Source organism: Salvelinus alpinus, chromosome 13 (assembly GCF_045679555.1).
Source record: "Salvelinus alpinus chromosome 13, SLU_Salpinus.1, whole genome shotgun sequence".
Taxonomy (NCBI): domain Eukaryota; kingdom Metazoa; phylum Chordata; class Actinopteri; order Salmoniformes; family Salmonidae; genus Salvelinus; species Salvelinus alpinus.
In genome coordinates, this window is record NC_092098.1 from 43,451,719 (window position 1) to 43,467,137 (window position 15,419).

General features: G+C 43.9%; 1 protein-coding gene across 2 annotated transcripts in view; it reads left to right on the top strand.

Annotated features, from left to right (window-relative positions):
• LOC139537744 (follistatin-related protein 4-like) overlaps window positions 1-15,419 on the top strand; it is a 237,334-nt gene that overhangs the window by 162,231 nt on the left and 59,684 nt on the right. For both annotated transcript variants that reach the window (XM_071339454.1, XM_071339456.1), the window contains exons 5-6: window positions 7,373-7,563; window positions 10,219-10,339. In XM_071339454.1, the coding sequence (XP_071195555.1) occupies window positions 7,373-7,563; window positions 10,219-10,339 (312 nt within the window). The remainder of the gene's footprint in view (window positions 1-7,372; window positions 7,564-10,218; window positions 10,340-15,419) is intronic.

Genomic DNA, 15,419 nt, shown 5'->3' on the forward strand with positions numbered 1-15,419 from the left:
CTGTACAGTTAATTATGTATGTTTCATCTTGTTGCTATGTTTGCAGACAAATTTTAAAAAAAATAATGATTAACACTAGTACAACTTACAGTAGCAACATTGCACACATCACAGTTTCTGTACCTTTCTGAAGTAGTTTCTCCATCTCCCTTTCAAGCCTCTGAAAGGTACACACAAGGTCACCGGTGTGACGGAGCAGGCTAATGATGGCTGTTTGTGATTGGTCTCTGGGCCTCAGTGTCACTGAGGCTGCTATTCCCAACAGCTAGCCAGGCAATTTAAACCCTCTGTTCCTCTGAGACGGCAGTCTGCAGCCCTAGCTCAGCCAACAGCCAGGACAAGCCAGGAGATTACTGTAGTTTACACTGCAGGTGTGGTCGGAGAAATGTATGCTAAAAAGGTAATCAACGTCCTACACTTGTACTCCTAATCTGTTAGCTGAGCGCTGGCTTCACAATTATCTTCTTTACCAATCTATTATGTCGCGACGGCAAGTGCAACTCTATTTACATGTACAGGTGGGGTTTATTTGTGGCTTTGATTGGGTTGGTGATTTGACTGGGTGGTTGAGAAACACATTGGTAAAAGTGTAGGGTGACATAGGAGCCACAATAGAAGAGATGACTGTGAAAGTCACCTGACTGTTTATTACACAATAATACACAATACACTGCAGGACATCATGAACACTCGTCCTAGACCATACTTTATTGTATAGTAGAAAAAGGTGTTGTATAGTTTGTGATTACGGTACTTTTCTGCCCTGTTGGAAAATAATAATAATTATGTGTCCCACTGAGCACATATGACAATTCAACGTCTATTCCAAGTTGGTTCAATGTAATTTTGTTGAAATGATGTGGAAACAACGTTGATTCAACCAGTGTGTTCCTAGTGGGGTCCCATTCTTTAACTTTTATTTTTGGATTAGTTGGAGATGTGAATCCAACCGATCATTTGTTAACTTGACCACACATTAATAGGCTATTTATTATATTTCAAAAGGGATATTGAATTGTGTTTAGTTGTTAACGCAGCCAAATATCAGCATTTGAAGGAGATGTATCTTCTGCTTGGATAGTTCCATCTGTACCACTGACTTAGTCTGGCTTTAATTCCAGTTAGTCTGCAAATGAATGTTGGATTTACATCTCCATCTCAACCAAAAATCTAAGTTAAAGAATAGGACTAAATCAAATCAAACTTTATTCGAAGTGCATTTAAAGTTTGGCTTAATTTTATTTAGTTAAATCAGGTTAAGTTGCAACAAGAGTTGGAGCGAAAACCTACAGGAGGGTAGCTCTCCAGGAACAGGGTTGGAGCAAAAACCTACAGGAGGGTAGGTCTCCAGGAACAGGGTTGGAGCGAAAACCTACAGGAGGGTAGCTCTCCAGGAACAGGGTTGGAGCGAAAACCTACAGGAGGGTAGCTCTCCAGGAACAGGGTTGGAGCGAAAACCTACAGGAGGGTAGCTCTCCAGGAACAGGGTTGGAGTGAAAACCTACAGGAGGGTAGCTCTCCAGGAACAGGGTTGGAGTGAAAACCTACAGGAGGGTAGCTCTCCAAGTACAGGGTTGGAGTGAAAACCTACAGGAGGGTAGCTCTCCAGGAACAGGGTTGGAGTGAAAACCTACAGAAGGGTAGCTCTCCAGGAACAGGGTTGGAGTGAAAACCTACAGGAGGGTAGCTCTCCAGGAACAGGGTTGGAGTGAAAACCTACAGGAGGGTAGCTCTCCAGGAACAGGGTTGGAGAATCCTAGTATAAATAAACAAAATATCTGAAATTGTATTCCTATTTGAACTTTGTTTTGCTTTTACATGGTTAAATATCTGACATTGTTTTGCCATTGGAATTTGGTTGTGCTTTTGGAAGGTTGGAAACATAGTGATAACACATTGGAAATTCAACTAACTTTTTGCTGTCTTTTTAAGTGGGTGAACATAGGTGGTAATCTCATTGATCAACGTCTCAACCAAATATTACCCAATTATCTAAGTTGAAATGACATGATGTGCCCAGTGGGAAGTGATAGTTTTTCCACACATTTTAGATGATCCCAATTCAGGATTACCAAGTACTGGTGTTCAGCCATGTGAAGATTGAGACATATTCCTGTTTTATATCTCCAAAGGTGCGTTTTGATCTTGGAAGATTAACAGGTGTGTTACTTGGCATTAAATCTGGATAACTATTGATCCGGACTCCACAAAATAGTATATACACATGTAATTTAAAACTGGGAGAATGCAGAGACAGAGAGGGAGGTGCAGCTAGCATATATAGTACCAATGTGTGGTTTGAGCACGGAAGGTTTCCATTGCAGTCCTCCTACAGTATTTCTCCTTCACTGCTTTGCCAATACCTCTCATGTTGCAACGAGTTCTCATTTAGCCTGTCCCAAGGTGCAGTGAGTCAGATAATGTTTGCCAAGCACACACACCTCCTGACTGCAGTACATATGGGGGAGACTGGATGTCTTTACTCAGCTAATCTAATGGCATTATTTGGAAATGTGAGACATGACAAAAATGTTGGGAGAACGATTGAGATTACTTCTCAATGGCTGTTAAACTACTGTCCTCAGAATCATTGGCACTGATCTAAAAACAGTATAATATGATATACTATCCCTGAGCTATCACTAGAGATTAAACTGTCCAAGTTGAGAGTTGCTGGGCATCTTGCTACCCAACATGGCATTGCTATTGGGAGTTGATTGTTTTTTCAGAGCATGGATTCATTCAAGAAACGCCAATAGAAGTAAACATCTATTAGCTGGTGAAAAATTGAGAATATAGGCTTTATATGGTTGAGTTATTGGGCTAGGTGCATTCTGAGGCATTGTGTCAATGGCAATACTTAATGCATGACACTATGCCACATCCACCACTTAAATAATATGAAGACTGGGATCTCAAGACGTGCTTGGAACATTGATTGTTTCTCTTATGTAGCTTGCCATTCCTTCTGGCTTGTTCTTGTAATAAACACAGATTGTTGTCACAATTGCCACAAAACAAAAGCTATAGTTTTCCCTTGGCAGAGCTCTTATGGCAAACATTCCCGTTTCACTACAGTCACATTCTTCCAGATTTGTGACAGCATAGATTATTTGTTGAGTTGGGTTGAAAAGAGAGATGGGGTTTTTAAGTGGTCTCTGTGTTGTTGATTTGTCTTTTGACTACATGTACTTTATTTACCCTGGCAGATTGAGACAGAAGTAAAGTGTTCTCTATTACAGTACAGTATGTGGCTGCCGTTAGATGCTGCATCGCAGGCTACTTTAGTTGGCTTTGGGCGATAGTTATAGGCTATCACTGTGAGAACTTATGTCTAAATTAAACGGTCAAGTATTTAATTGGCTCATGTCTCAATGAGGGCAATGTCCATGCAACATATAACTCTCAAAGGACCCCTGACCAGGCATTGATTCACCGTCTGCATCCCAAATGGCACCCTATTCCCAATTTAGTGGACTACTTTTGACCAGGGCTCATAGAACTCTGGTCAAAAGTGGCGCACCACACAAGGAATAGGATGCTATTTGGGATGAAGACGATGACTTCCGACCTGATGTCGCTCAAGTGGAGTGAGGAAAGTATCTATCATCTCCATAATTACCCAAGAGGGAAGTCAATCTTTCTGCATTAGCAGGACACAGACGGCATGGCGATAAATAACCCAATCATCTCAGCCCATGGAGGTCAAGCTATCATAAATCAAACAGGAGCACCACTCACGCCCTTGAGGCATTGTAGTAAGGTTCCATCAGCTGATGTATTAGAATATGCTTTTACTCGCTTGTGTCTGATACCTCCGAATCAGAACAGATATAAGGAGGCTGTCACGGCTGTTGTAAGGAGGAGACCAAGGCGCAGCGTGGTAAGCGTACATTCTTCTTTATTTAAAGAATGAACACAACGAACAAAATGAACCGTGAAGCTAATATGGCTAGTGCAGACAGGCAACTAAACATAGAATACGAACCCACAAAACCAAAAGGGAAAATGGCAACCTAAATATGATCCCCAATCAGAGACAACGATAAACAGCTGCCTCTGATTGGGAACTAATTCAGGCCACCATAGACCTACAAATACCTAGACATACCAAAACCCCTAGATATACAAAAAACCCTAGACAATACAAAAACAAGCATACCCACCCTCGTCACACCCTGACCTAACCAAAATAATAAAGAAAACATAGATAACTAAGGTCAGGGCGTGACAGAGGCCTTCAGACACCTACTCTTTCAATTTAATTATATTATTTTTGTCATTTTTAATAGTTCGATTAGATACTCTCTTTTTTTCAGTGTATCTGCGCTATATATTCTAATGTATCCTTGTAAATGTAGTTGACCAGTTCACACATTGTCCCTGTAGCAGCATGGTGGCTAGTTTCTTCTTCTTCCTGACATTAGAAAAAGGGAGCTCTGAGGTTGTTCTCGGTTGAACAGCAGAATTGCACTGGGTGTTGTCTCCCGGACATGGACATCAGGTTCGGATCGCTCACTTAAGCAGCTAATATTTCAAACAGGCAGTAAAGTGAATTTCAGCCCCAAGTACAGTACAACTTCAGCGACAGGAGGATATACTGTAAGATAGTCTGATTCCTTAGCTGCTGGGTTCAGCAGAATGAGAAATACTTATTGCTAGAACATGCAGGGGACATCACTGAGCATCACTGGGGAAAATAAGGACATTCATCTCAACAAATGGATAAAGAAAACAATGTACATCGCTGGTTTGCAGTCCTTGATTTTGATTTCCTTTGAAAGCAGCGATGATGACTGACTATGTGAAGATCCCTGGTGTCTGATCCGTGGCACACTCCATCCCCCCAGAAGGAATAACGTTGAAGAGGGATTTAGCCGAGACCTTGACGTGATTGCCTCTTGCATGCCGTGGACCGCTGCGGATGGCCGGATGTCTGTGAAAGGTCATGAGATCTATTCCCCGAAAAAAGCGAGGAGATAATTGAGGATCCTGGATTAATGGCGTGTCATAACAACTTATCCCGTATCACCATTGACCTTTCTCCTCACACCACCACCTTGATAGATGTACTTCATTACCGGATTTGAAAACTTGAAAATAGAATCCCTCCCCATTTTCCTGGCAGGTTCATCAATGATTGATCAGCCACTGAATGCAGGAGAAGAGAAAGGGCTGGTGCATTGAAATGACCCCATGTCATGCTAATGGATAGCACCAGAGCAGTGCCAGCGGCGGGTCTTTTCAACGGCACAAGTTTCGCTCAAACAGACAATACAGGGTAGGCAAAATAGTGCCCGTAAAGGTCTGGTTTGTTTGGGTCGGTCATGTTCTGAAGAAGAAAGGAACATAATTTAGTCATCAGGCCTCTGTGTGTCACCAAAAAGCAATGTAGGAGACATTCCTTCCTTCTAGAGCCTTAAAGCGGCAATTGGCAGTTGCCGGTAAAAATCCGCCGGATGAGGCTGAAGAAATGTAATCACTCTCAAATTCATAGACAGAACTATGGATGCAAGGACTGACCATCAATGATATAAAAAGTATATTTTTAACCATGTTTTGAGGATATATAGTGCTTGTTTATATTTACTTTGTTTACAAACATTGAAGTAAAGCAAGCTTATATTTTAGGTTCTGATAGGGTACGACAGTTAAACTAAGCTCATGAGGCATTTATAAGTTATATTCTTCAAGAATCAATGGGTGCATATCATTTGTCACGTTCCTGACCTATTTTTATGTTATTTTGATTATGTTTAGTTGGTCAGGGCGTGAGTTGGGGTGGGCATTGTATGTTGTGTGTGTTTTGGTTAGTCTATGGGTGTTGTATGTGTATGGGATAGAGTATTGTTAGGTTGTCTAGTCATGTCTATGGCTGCCTGGATTGGGTCTCAATCAGAGACAGCTGTCATTCATTTGTCTCTGATTGGGAGCCATATTTAAGGTAGCCATAGGCAGTAGGCTTTTGTGGGTAGTTGTCTATGTCTGAACGTTTGTAGCCTGTGTATGTGCACTACGTTTATTAGCTTCACGGTCGTTTATTGTTTTGGTTAGTTTGTAAGTGTTTTTGTTTCGTTTTGCCTTCTTCATTAATAAAAGGAAGATGGCTTATTTTCCAAATGCTGCGTTTTGGTCCGTCTCTCCTCCACACGATCGTGACATCATTAATCTAAGTCCAAAAATGGATGTAGCAACTGCTTGTTGTCCCTTTAACAGAACTCTGGATGAGCTTGTAGGAGTGACAGGAAGGTTAACAGATATGATGTTGGGGAATCAGTACTGCTGTGGTACCTGTTTACCTACCAGGAGGCCTGCAGGCTGGACGCTCTGGACGTCATTAATTGATGTTGAAGTCTACATAAGCGATAAGGTCAGAGGGGGTTTGGTATATGGTAATATACCACGGCTAAGGGCTGTTCTTAGACAACGCTGAGTGCCTTGACACAACCCTTAGCCGTGGTATATTGGCCATGAATCACAAACCCCTGAGGTGCCTTATTGCTATTATAAACTGATTACCAACGTAATTAGAGCAGTAAAAATAAATGTTTTGTCATACCCGTGGTATATGGTCTGATATACCACAGATGTCAGCCAATCAGCATTCAGGGCTCGAACCACCCAGTTTATAATCTGAATTAGGCATTGCAATCCATCTCTTGTCCTCGCCGGAAAGGGTATGGCTCTTTGCAGCGATCAGGGGACATTTTCTAATGACTTCATATCAATGAGCTTTTAATATTTTGTGCGCTCATCACTTGGCAGAGATACACAGGCACCTCTCCAACCTCCTGTCAACTATCACAGGCAGCTGAGTTGGGGGAGGGAAGGACTAAGTTGATGGAGGGAGAGGAGGGAAGGGGGAGCGGGGCGATGCTCTCCATTCATATTAAGTCCTAAAGAGGCACGCAGTGGGTGGCCTGTGTTTGCATAACTTTAAGTAAGGAATAAACACACTCTCAGCTTCACTTGATTAATCTAGGCTCCTCCATTCCTCTGTACATATTCATCAGGGGGCTAGGAAACAAACCAGGCAGGATTTGATGCTGTGTTTGAAACATGGGTGTTAATCCCTCAGCAAGTGAAATAGGACAAAACCATCGAAAGTCTCTCAATGAGACTGTTTACCTTTTGTTTTCATGTGGATTGGAAGATTAAATATAATTAATTGGACCCCCTGTGCGGAAACACTGTCAAACATATTATGCAAGCAGATACACAGGAACACTGCAACTCGTACAAAAGCAAGCTTGCGCACACACACACACACACACACACACACACACACACACACACACACACACACACACACACACACACACACACACACACACACACAGGTTAATTGAAAGTCTGTGTTGTGTTTTTATAGGGGACACGTGCACCATGGCAGAGTACAACAAGCTGAAGAGTATGCTGCTAGATATGCAGCCTAAAGGCCTAACCGGCGGGGACAGGAACACGTTGAGAGACATGGACCAGAAGAGAGCCCTGGTGGACACCATGTTTAAGTACCTGGACGTGGACCGGGACGGCCGTCTAGGAAGTGACGAGTTGGCACAGGTGTGTACTCCTCAGAGAATTAGATTACAGTGGGCATAATCATCAGGGCCACACTGACTTGTGTTTTTGGATGAATCTCCACCCATGGGTGATTAGTACTACTACTATTCCCTATATAGTGCACTACTTTTGACCAGGGCCCAATGGGACCAGTTCAGCCTACTTAATGAAACAAAACGTAGTTAGAGTTGGTTAATTACCTTTCTTTGAGAAAGGTTAGGGTGAACCTCTTGTTCTCGCTCAACACAATGCTATCGTTCAAAATTAATTACAAAATGATAATGGTATAATTAAAATTGTGACTTGTGGAAATGTTTTAGACCAATGAGTAGGTGATCTGTAGGTGATCATAGCCTACAGTGCATTTGGAAAGTATTCAGACCACTAAATATCACATTTACATAAGTATTTAGACCCTTTACTCAGTACTTTCTTGAAGCACCTTTGGCAGCGATTACAGCCTCGATTTTTCTTGAGTATGATACTACAAGCTTGGCACACCTATATTTGTGGAGTTTCTCCCATTCTTCTCTCCAGATCCTCTCAAGCTCTGTCAGGTTGAATGGGGAGCGTCGCTGCACAGCTATTTTCAGGTTTCTCCAAAAATGTTAGATCAGGTTCAAGTCAGGGCTCTGGGCCACTCAAGGACATTCAGAGACTTGTCCTGAAGCCACTCCTTCGTTGTCTTGGCTGTGTGCTTAGGGTCATTGTCCTGTTGGAAGATGAACCTTTGCCCCAGTCTGAGGTCATGAGCGCTCTGGAGCAGGTTTTTCATCAAGGATCTTTTTGTACTTTGCTCCGTTCATCTTTCCCTTGATCCTGACTAGTCTCCCAGTCCCTTGCGCTGAAAAACATCCCCACAGCATGACGTTGCCACCATCATGCTTCACCATAGGGATGGTGCCAGGTTTCCTCCAGACGTGACGCTTGGCATTCAGTCCAAAGAGTTCAATCTTGGTTTCATCAGACCAAAGAATCTCATTTCTCATGGTCTAAGAGTCCTTTAGGTGCCTTTTAGCAACCTCCAAGTGGGCTGTCATGTGCCTTTTACTGAGGAGTGGCTTCCGTCTGGCCACTCTACTATAAAGGCCTGATTGGTGGAGAACTGCAGAGATGGTTGGCCTTCCGGAAGGTTCTCCCATCTCAACAGAGGAACTCTGAAGGTGTGTCAGAGAGCCCATTAGATTCTTGGTCCCTTCTCCCCCGATTTCTCAGTTTGGCCAGGCGGCCAGCTCTAGGAAGAGTCTTTTTGGTTCCAAACCTCTTCCATTTAAGAATGATGGAGGCCACTGTGTTCTTGGGGACCTTCAATGCTGCAAACATTTTTTGGTACCCTTCCCCAGATCTGTGCCTTTACACAATCCTGTCTCGGAACTAACTCTACAGACAATTCCTTCAAACTCATGGCTTGGGTTTTGCTTTGACCTGCACTGTCAACTGTGGGACCTTCTATAGACAGGTGTGTGCCTTTCCAAACCATGTCCAATCAATGGAATTTACAACAGGTGGACTATATCAAGTTATAGAAATAGCTCAAGGATGATTAATTGAAACAGGATGCACCTGAGCTCAATTTCGAGTCTCATAGCAAAGGGTCTGAATACTTATGTAAATACGGTATTTCTGTTTTTGATATTTAATACATTTGCAAACATTTCTAAAAAACAGTTTTCGCTTAGTCATTATAAGGTATTGTGTGTGGATTAATGAGAGAAAATGTTTTTTTAATCATTTTTAGAATAAGGCTATAACGTAACAAAATGTGAAAACTGTCAAGGGGTCTGAATACTTTTCGAATGCACTGTATATACTATATTGAACAAAACGGAAAAGCTTAGAATAACAACTTTGCTTTAACATGTGGGTGAGCCACTGCTAATTATCAAATTGAATTGGAAAATTAGGATGGGATTATTAAATGTGTGACTTTCTATACTAAAGCGATGTGTAGTTTTGTGATCTATTTAAAAAATCACTCTATGTCCCATTAAACAAAAAAAAGACTGTGTGCCTCCCAATTGGCACCCTATTCCCTATATAATAGTGCAATACTTTTGATCTATGTAGGGAACAGAGTGCCATTTGGGACACATTTTTTGCACTTTTATACTTTGAGGAGACAGGATCGACGTGGAATATATTAAGAACAATTTCTCGCATCTCAGCATTTTTAAAGATCTGATTGAAGATCTGATCAAATTATGGTTGGCAGTTATTAATCTTGACTCATAGCCAAGAGACATTTCAATTTTTAACATTTATAAATTCTGTTTTTAGGAAGATATCCATCCAAGATCAGAGAAATGAAAGAAATGGAAAGAAATGTCACTAAATGTCATCATCAGTTCTCTCAGTGTGTAAAGCAGTATTTCACTTGCTCTGCGGACTGGTTCTTCCTCCCTCTATAGATGGTACAGAATGGGGCCAGATTTAAGACTCACCAAGTGCATAGTTTGCACCTGTTCTTTTCCCAAAGGAATTAAACATAGAACAAGGCTAAAATAAAGGTTAAGAGAAGAAGGAAGACCGCTAAGGGAATAAAGGAAGACAGTTGTTATATGCGATTTGGTCCCATGGTATATATCCAGAACTAGAATGTGAATCATGGAATATAATCATTGTAATACAGTCTATGGTTTCCATCCTCCTGTCCAGATCTCTATGAAGGAGCACCTGGAGGACAGTCTACTGGAGTGTACCATGCAGGACCTGCTCCGCTACGATGATTACAACAACGACGGACACCTCACTCTGCACGAGTTCTACACTGCTTTTCGTAAGTCCAGCTTTAAATCCACTTCTCCCTCCCTCTCAATCTATCTCTATCTCGCTCTCTTTCTCTCTCTTTCTCTTTCCCCCTCTCTCAGGCCACCTCATCAGGATAAGACCGGATCAGACCAGATAAACCTGGCTCAGGCTACGCTACAATCTGGCAATCCTCTGCCCTGTTCGCCAAGCCAGGCCTCATTATGGGCCTCTGAGCTGTGCTGAGCCGTGGCTGAGAGCACCTGGTCATCGGGACTAATAAAGCCTAATCACACAGACAATAACGGCAGTTTGGATTTGGGCTGGAACAGAGGATGACAAAACCACCCTATGACTGGAGTTGCGTTACCTCTGAGAGGCCATCTCTACACCACCAACCCCCCATCTCTCCCCCATACATTTCAGCCAGTATGATTAGAAACAAGATATGCGATCCGAGCCCCAAAATGGATAGCCCAGACCGAAATGGACGGTCCACCCAATTGGACAAAGCCGATAATCAGGCCGTTAGCAGTAGATGTCGTGGGACAATTTTGAAGGCTTTCGCAAAAAACACAGGTCCATTAAGCCTCAACAGTCATTAACCATACAGTAGTAATAATTGGGTTTTAGTGTAATCATTGTTGTCATTATACCGTTACTTTGCTTTCAGCCTCCAGATGGGCTGTGAGCATGGCTGGCTGTGGGTCTGTTTGGAGGAGGTTATAACTGATGTTTAACAGGGGGATGAAGGAGAGGGTTGGGACTAATAAAACATGTCATTGATCAGACATTGTTCAAGGCTGATGTGCTACATAAGACTAAAACAAGGAGTGGGACTATTTATTAAGAAGAGGCTCATCTTGTGTTATGGTTTATATTCTATAGATGGATATTCCTGCGATGAGTTGTTCTCCCTTGTGAAAGGGAAATTAAGTCGAGATGGCAGGTTAGCTCAGGTGTTTCCACACAAGCTCTCCCTGTGGATGCCATGCTTGGTAGATATACTGGACAACAACATTCACTGGTAAGAGCCCCGTTCTGCAGATGCTGTTGTGTAGGGAGAGGGTTCTGTTCCATAGCAGGCAGACAAATTTCATTCCAAAGTTGGAGTTCAGTTTGGCTTTAGAAACTCCCCTGAGGAAGTGATGGTATTTGGCTTTAGAAACCCCAATCAGGAATTGATGGTATTTGGCTTTAGAAACCCCAATCAGGAAGTGATGGTATTTGGCTTTGGAAACCCCAATCAGGAAATGATGGTATTTGGCTTTAGATACCCCAATCAGGAAGTGATGGTATTTGGCTTTAGATACCCCAATCAGGAAGTGATGGTATTTGGCTTTGGAAACCCCAATCAGGAAGTGATGGTATTTGGCTTTAGATACCCCAATCAGGAAGTGACGGTATTTGGCTTTAGAAACCCCAATCAGGAAGTGATGGTATTTGGCTTTGGAAACCCCAATCAGGAAGTGATGGTATTTGGCTTTAGATACCCCAATCAGGATGTGATGGTATTTGGCTTTAGATACCCCAATCAGGAAGTGATGGTATTTGGCTTTGGAAACCCCAATCAGGAAGTGATGGTATTTGGCTTTAGATACCCCAATCAGGAAGTGATGGTATTTGGCTTTAGAAACCCCAATCAGGAAGTGATGGTATTTGGCTTTGGAAACCCCAATCAGGAAGTGATGGTATTTGGCTTTGGAAACCCCAATCAGGAAGTGATGGTATTTGGCTTTAGATACCCCAATCAGGAAGTGATGGTATTTGGCTTTGGAAACTCCAATCAGGAAGTGATGGTATTTGGCTTTGGAAACCCCAATCAGGAAGTGATGGTATTTGGCTTTGGAAACCCCAATCAGGAAGTGATGGTATTTGGCTTTAGATACCCCAATCAGGAAGTGATGGTATTTGGCTTTAGATACCCCAATCAGGAAGTGACGGTATTTGGCTTTAGAAACCTCAATCAGGAAGTGATGGTATTTGGCTTTGGAAACCCCAATCAGGAAGTGATGGTATTTGGCTTTAGATACCCCAATCAGGAAGTGATGGTATTTGGCTTTAGATACCCCAATCAGGAAGTGATGGTATTTGGCTTTAGATACCCCAATCAGGAAGTGATGGTATTTGGCTTTAGAAACCCCAATCAGGAAGTGATGGTATTTGGCTTTGGAAACCCCAATCAGGAAGTGATGGTATTTGGCTTTGGAAACCCCAATCAGGAAGTGATGGTATTTGGCTTTAGATACCCCAATCAGGAAGTGATGGTATTTGGCTTTGGAAACCCCAATCAGGAAGTGATGGTATTTGGCTTTGGAAACCCCAATCAGGAAGTGATGGTATTTGGCTTTGGAAACCCCAATCAGGAAGTGATGGTATTTGGCTTTAGATACCCCAATCAGGAAGTGATGGTATTTGGCTTTGGAAACCCCAATCAGGAAGTAATGGTATTTGGCTTTGGAAACCCCAATCAGGAAGTGATGGTATCTGGCTTTGGAAACCCCAATCAGGAAGTGATGGTATCTGGCTTTAGAAACCCCAATCAGGAAGTGATGGTATTTGGCTTTGGAAACCCCAATCAGGAAGTGATGGTATCTGGCTTTAGAAACCCCCCTCAGGAAGTGATGGTATCTGGCTTTAGAAACCCCCCTCAGGAAGTGATGGTATTTGGCTTTAGAAACCCCCCTCAGGAAGTGATGGTATTTTGCTTTAGAACCCCCCCACCCAGGAAGTGATGGTATTTGGCTTTAGAAACCCCCCTCAGGTAGTGATGGTATTTGGCTTTAGAAACCCTCCTCAGGTAGTGATGGTATTTGGCTTTAGAAACCCCCATCAGGTAGTGATGGTATTTGGCTTTAGAAACCCCAATCAGGAAGTGATGGTATTTGGCTTTGGAAACCCCAATCAGGAAGTGATGGTATTTGACTTTAGATACCCCAATCAGGAAGTGATGGTATTTGGCTTTGGAAACCCAAATCAGGAAGTGATGGTATTTGGCTTTGGAAACCCCAATCAGGAAGTGATGGTATTTGGATTTGGAAACCCCAATCAGGAAGTGATGGTATTTGGCTTTAGATACCCCAATCAGGAAGTGATGGTATTTGGCTTTGGAAACCCCAATCAGGAAGTGATGGTATTTGGCTTTGGAAACCCCAATCAGGAAGTGATGGTATTTGGCTTTGGAAACCCCAATCAGGAAGTGATGGTATTTGTATGAACTTTCCAATTTGTAAGTCGCTCTGGATAAGAGCGTCTGCTAAATGACTTAAATGTAAATGTAAATATTTGGCTTTAGAAACCCCCCTCAGGAAGTGATGGTATCTGGCTTTAGAAACCCCCCTCAGGAAGTGATGGTATTTTGCTTTAGAACCCCCCCCTCAGGTAGTGATGGTATTTGGCTTTAGAAACCCCCCTCAGGTAGTAATGGTATTTGGCGTTAGAAACCCTCCTCAGGTAGTGATGGTATTTGGCTTTAGAAACCCCCCTCAGGAAGTGATGGTATTTGGCTTTAGAAACCAAACCCTCCCCCCCTCAGGAAGTGATGGTATTTGGCTTTAGAAACCCCCATCAGGTAGTGATGGTATTTGGCTTTAGAAACCCTCCTCAGGTAGTGATGGTATTTGGCTTTAGAAACCCCCCTCAGGTAGTGATGGTGTCTGGCTTTAGAAACCCCCAATCAGGAAGTGATGGTATCTGGCTTTAGAAACCCCCCTCAGGTAGTGATGGTATCTGGCTTTAGAAACCCTCCTCGGGAAGTGATGGTATTTGGCTTTAGAAACCCCCATCAGGTAGTGATGGTATTTGGCTTTAGAAACCCCCCTCAGGAAGTGATGGTATTTGGCTTTAGAAACCCCCATCAGGAAGTGATGGTATTTGGCTTTAGAAACCCCCATCAGGTAGTGATGGTATCTGGCTTTAGAAACCCCCATCAGGAAGTGATGGTATTTGCATTGATCTACTTTGTCTACTTAGGCATCTGACAGTTCTGCGGCCGTCGAATAGCTGTCGTCTCTGCCGCAGTGCCTTTGGTGGAGCTGAGATAAATGTACACTGACTCTTACACACTGTATTTGCGTGCAGTATTTCTCTATTGTGCTTATATTTGTCCTATTTCACACTTGTATTAATTAGATGTTTTTTTGCATATCCCAACTCCTCCTGAGACTTCGTCGGAGAGTGGGGTCACGGCCGGAGAAGAGAAGGGAGTAGAGGAAAGGAGAGGAGAGGAAGAACGATGCAATACAAGGGAGGAGAGGGAATGCTGGAGTTAGAGGCATTGTGCCCAGAGCTTCCTTCGCTGGGAGTCTATTTGTTTTTCATGGTTGCCGTTAATAATGGAATTATAAGGACATGCCGAGCTGCGCTGGCTGGCACCGTCAGCAGATCTGCTTAATTAATCAAGTCGCTGAAACAGAGTGTGGTGGAGGAGATAGTGGAGATAGGGGTCAGGGGGAGGAGGAGAGAGGGGTCAGGGGGAGGAGGAGAGAGGGTTCAGGAGGAGGAGGAGAGAGGGGTCAGGAGGAGGAGGAGAGAGGGATCAGGAGGAGGAGGAGAGAGGGGTAAGGGGGAGGAGGAGAGAGGGGTCAGGAGGAGGAGGAGAGAGGGATCAGGAGGAGGAGGAGAGAGGGTTCAGGGGGAGGGGGAGAGAGGGGTCAAGGGGAGGAGGAGAGAGGGGTCAGGGGGAGGAGGAGAGAGGGTTCAGGGGGAGGGGGAGGAGGAGGAGACAGGGGTCAGGGGGAGGAGGAGATAAGGGTCAGGAGGATGAGGAGAGAGGGGTCAGGAGGAGGAGGAGAGAGGGGTCAGGGGGAGGAGGAGAGAGGGGTCAGGGGGAGGAGGAGAGAGGGTTCAGGGGGAGGAGGAGAGAGGGGTCAGGGGGAGGAGGAGAGAGGGTTCAGGGGGAGGAGGAGAGAGGGTTCAGGGGGAGGAGGAGAGAGGGGTCAGGGGGAGGATGAGAGAAGGGTCGGGGGGGAAGAGAGAGGGGTCAGGGGGAGGAGGAGAGAGGGGTCAGGGGGAGGATGAGAGAAGGGTCGGGGGGGAGGAGAGAGGGGTCAGGGGGAGGAGGATAGAGGGTTCAGGGGGAGGAGGAGAGAGGGTTCAGGGGGAGGGGGAGG